The 4,125-nt window shown below is 30.9% G+C and overlaps 1 protein-coding gene across 1 annotated transcript in view; it reads left to right on the forward strand.

Moving 5' to 3' along the window:
• LOC111486160 (protein SHORT HYPOCOTYL IN WHITE LIGHT 1-like) overlaps window positions 1-1,012 on the forward strand; it is a 4,960-nt gene extending 3,948 nt beyond the window's left edge. The window contains exon 4 of the mRNA XM_023133187.1: window positions 266-1,012. Within this exon, the coding sequence (XP_022988955.1) occupies window positions 266-424 (159 nt within the window). The 3' untranslated portion in view covers window positions 425-1,012. The remainder of the gene's footprint in view (window positions 1-265) is intronic.
• Window positions 1,013-4,125: the final 3,113 nt, after the last annotated feature.

Here is a 4,125-nt window from a genome sequence, read left to right on the forward strand (position 1 = left end):
TTTTTTTTTTTTTTTTTTTTTTTTTTTTTTTTTTTTTTTTTTTTTTTTTTTTTTTTTTTGCCATCGACTCTAGTGGTGTCATGTGTAGCTGAGGGTTAGATTTCTCAGAACTATATACTTTTATCTCCTTTCTTTGTGCTTGGCCTTTATTTCTGCACGTCTTTGCTCTCTTCTAGTTTCAATTTTCTCAATCATGCCACCTTCAATAGTGAAATAAAAAAGAAAAAAGAACACTTATTTCCCCTGCTGCTTTGTGAAATCTTAGGTGATATGCACCCTTGGAACTGCAGTGTTTGTGAGCATACTTATCATTCGTGGAGTGTGGACTGGCATCTTATATCTACAAGATATCCGCAGCCACAGATTCGATCGACTGGATGATGATCAGCACCATGCCTGGACTGGTGCACAACCTGCTTCCTGAATTCCTCTCACTTAACTACTTATACGTTATAAGTGACAAGGTTAGTGATGACACATTAAAAAGAAAAAAGGAAGATAATTAGAATAAAATAGGCTTGGTTGCATAGCCTTCATACTTATTTCATGGTCAGTAAATTCTTCTTTCTCTAAACTTCGTATAAAATTGTTTTAGTCCTTGCCAAAAGTTTTCATTAGTAGTTAAAGGGGGTGGGTTTCGAAACGAAATCGGATTTTTGGAAATGCCTTACGAAAATAGCTGCAAGGACTACAACAACTTTCTATGCAAAGTTTAGGGACTAAAATAGTAAAACATTTCGAAGTTTAAAGATCAAAATAAAATATGCATGAAAGTTTGAATATCATAGTCGAGTTTAAACAGCTGGAATTCTGTTCTATATGATTCAATATAATGTTGTCCTTGTAGCTTTCTGTAAACTATGAAAGAATTTGTTCTTTTTCCTCAAATATTTAGATCACGAGTAGAAACAGCAAGGGAGGGTAGCTTCTGATGTAATATTATGGGGCAGATTTGGTGTATTATTTGGTTGTAATGTTTTTTTTTTTTTTGTGCAATGAAATTGGATTCGTATAAAAAACGAAATGAAATGAAAAGAATGGCTTTGTCGTGGTACGGTAAGGTTCCGAAGTCCCACCTACTTATATTGTGTGCAATCACTTTAATTTTTTTTTTTTGAAAATAAATTTGGTTCTTTAAACTTTTAACTTTGATTCGTAATAGTTTAGTCTCCGTAAAAACGTGGCGTGAAAGGAAAAAATTATAGTTTTTTATTTCTCATGGCTTTTCTCTCCTATTTTAGATTTCTTTTTCTTTTTTATTTAATTTTTATAATGGATAGATATTGTCCTATTTGAACTTTTCCTTTCGCGCTTTTCATCTGGCTTTAAAATGCTCCACACCCTTATAAATGATATTTTTGTTTTCCTTCTCAACCAATGTGACATTACAGGTTTAATTAATTATGTCGATAATTGTAATATAATAAATTATTCTATTATTATAAATTAGTATGAATAAATATTGTTTCATTTATTTTTGCATATTCTTTATTTAAAATATTAATTTTTTTTAGAAAATATTAATTAACTACCTAATAATAGGAACGTAAAATTTATTCAATTAAATAATCTAATAAAATTATCAAAGTATTTAGTTTTATTTTTTTATAATTATAGCTTTTAATTAAAAGCATTATTGGATGATTTAAAACCAATTAGTTTACATAAGTTTACGCCACATACTCGCTTATAATATACTTATTTCTTTTTTTAATTTAAGTTGTTTTTACAAGTTTATATAATTTAAGATAATTGCTAAGATTTATTATAAAATAAATTTAAAAACTTAATCTGAATGAAACTTAAATTAAAATGTAATTAGTTAAAATTATTCTAATAATTTAATTCAATAAAAACTTAATTGTTAATTACCTTTTATTATCTAAACTTAAATAATGTAATAAAATTGTTGAAAATAATTTTATTTATATAAAATTCTGATAATATTTTAAATGTAACATCAAAATTTAAGTGTAGCTTTTGTACCTCACATCAAGAATTATTCCCTATTTTTAAAAATTCTTTTAAATGTTGGTTAAAAATTAATTTCGTGTTAAATATTGATTTGTAATGTTGTTACCATTTGGTCCCTAAACTTTAGTACGTAATAATTTGGTATTTGAATATTAACATATAAGTTATGTTTTAGTTTTTATAGTAAAAATTATTGTTAAGAATATATGAGCCGAGATTGTTACCTGAACACATTGTTGTACTGAGGCTGAGTACGTGTTGTAGTACCGAGGCTGAGTACAACAGATTGTTAAGAATATAGTAAAAACACATTGTTACCGAGACTGAGTACGAAATTAATATTTTCGATACAACACATTAAGAACACATTGTTGTACTGAGGCTGAGTACGTGGCAATAACTGAAGTTGGAAAGAATATGATATGGACGACTGACTATTTGGAAGAATTGGGCAAGAAGCAGTACGAAAAGATTCTTTGTAGAGATAGCCAAAGTGTCATATAGTTGGTGAGGATCCCCGTCTATCATTTTAAGATAAAACACGGAAGGTGATACCATTTCATTTGGAGGTTAGTGGAAGATGATGATGTGTTTTGAGAAGATAGAGGGTGCAAAGAATCCAGCAAACATGTTGACAAGATGTGTTGATGTTGGAATATTGAGGTTGTGCAAAGCCTCAATTGGGATGGTGCAGTCCAGATGCTCATGAATGATCGTTTGAGAATGAAATTCTTAGTTGACTAAATCAGTCTCGGTTAGAATTGTTAGGTTATAGAGTCTAATGCTTATTTATAGTTTAGTCAACTGTTATACTAAAGTAAATTAGCTATTTACGGTAAAAAGCTATATGTTATATATGATAGATAGTTATATACATAGTAGATGGTTATGTATGGTAAAACTATATATAATAAGTTGAACCATATATATTTTTTTACCGCCGCACAAAGAAAATATTTTGTTGCGAATGAACAAGATATTGAGGAATTGTCCATACGTAAAATCATAATTATAATTATTGATATGGGCCTTTTCCACATAATCCACATAAAAAGGGAATCTTTTGTTACAATAGAAGCAGAAGTGATGTGGATTATTCAAGAATCGAAGTCGAGTTATTTCCATGTCTTCCCGCTATCTTATCGCTTACTTTGATTTCACGTTTCTATGAAATATATACCCGAATCATTTCTGGATTATAACTCGAACCCCCTTTTTTCTGGATCCATCTCACATCAATAACTCGACCCCTACTGCCTATAGGTAGTTTTAGACAGGTTTCTTTTGAAGTAGATACCTGAATGCCAAGTATGGCTCGTAATAATCTATCTTCAGGGGCATACGATGATTCTTTCGCCATCTGAGGCGTTAATTTACCTACTAAAATATCACCCGTCTCCACCCACGATCCCAGCATCACAATTCCATTTTTGTCTAAATTCCGGAGTAAGCGGGCTTCTAGATGTGGGATTTCTTTAGTGATTCTTTCAGGTCCGTGGCTTGTCACATGAGTTTGAATTTCATATTTCCCTATGTGGAAAGAAGTATAAATATCTATATATATAGCTTTGAAATATACTCGTGCATTTTCTCTCTATCCTGTTCTTTCTTTATATTGATCTAGATCGAGTATGTGATTCTAACAATATTAAATCTTAAGCATTGAAATCCTTAATCCAAAATTAGATGATACAAAAATATTGTGACACTAAAAAAAAAAATTGCATAAATCAATCGAGACCACACCTGAATGAAAACGATCTCGAGAATAGGATGCTAAGAAAGAGTCAAAAGAATTTAAAGTTACTATTTATATCCACAAAATCTACCTTCGTTTTCAGTGGCTCAATCATAGAAACTTGAAGATTAAACATGGTTTACTTAGAGCAATTCTATATGAGTGACTTCCTAAATTGTTTTCTTAAATATGCGGAAAGAACTCACCCTCTGAAGCCAAAGCCAATGATGTAGAGGAATGTCTGAGCCATGAAGGGGGCGTAGGTCAGTTACAAATGCCTGAGCCATGAAGGGGGCGTAGGTCGGTTACAAATGCCTGAGCCATGAAGCAGCCTAGGGCGTTGAGCCATAAGCCTGGGGCGTAGGTCGGTTACAAATACAGTTTCTTTAAAAAAAAAAAAAAAAAAAAAAAAA

The sequence above is a fragment of the Cucurbita maxima genome, unplaced genomic scaffold (assembly GCF_002738345.1).
Source record: "Cucurbita maxima cultivar Rimu unplaced genomic scaffold, Cmax_1.0 Cma_Scf00011, whole genome shotgun sequence".
In the NCBI taxonomy this organism is placed as follows: Eukaryota; Viridiplantae; Streptophyta; class Magnoliopsida; order Cucurbitales; family Cucurbitaceae; genus Cucurbita; species Cucurbita maxima.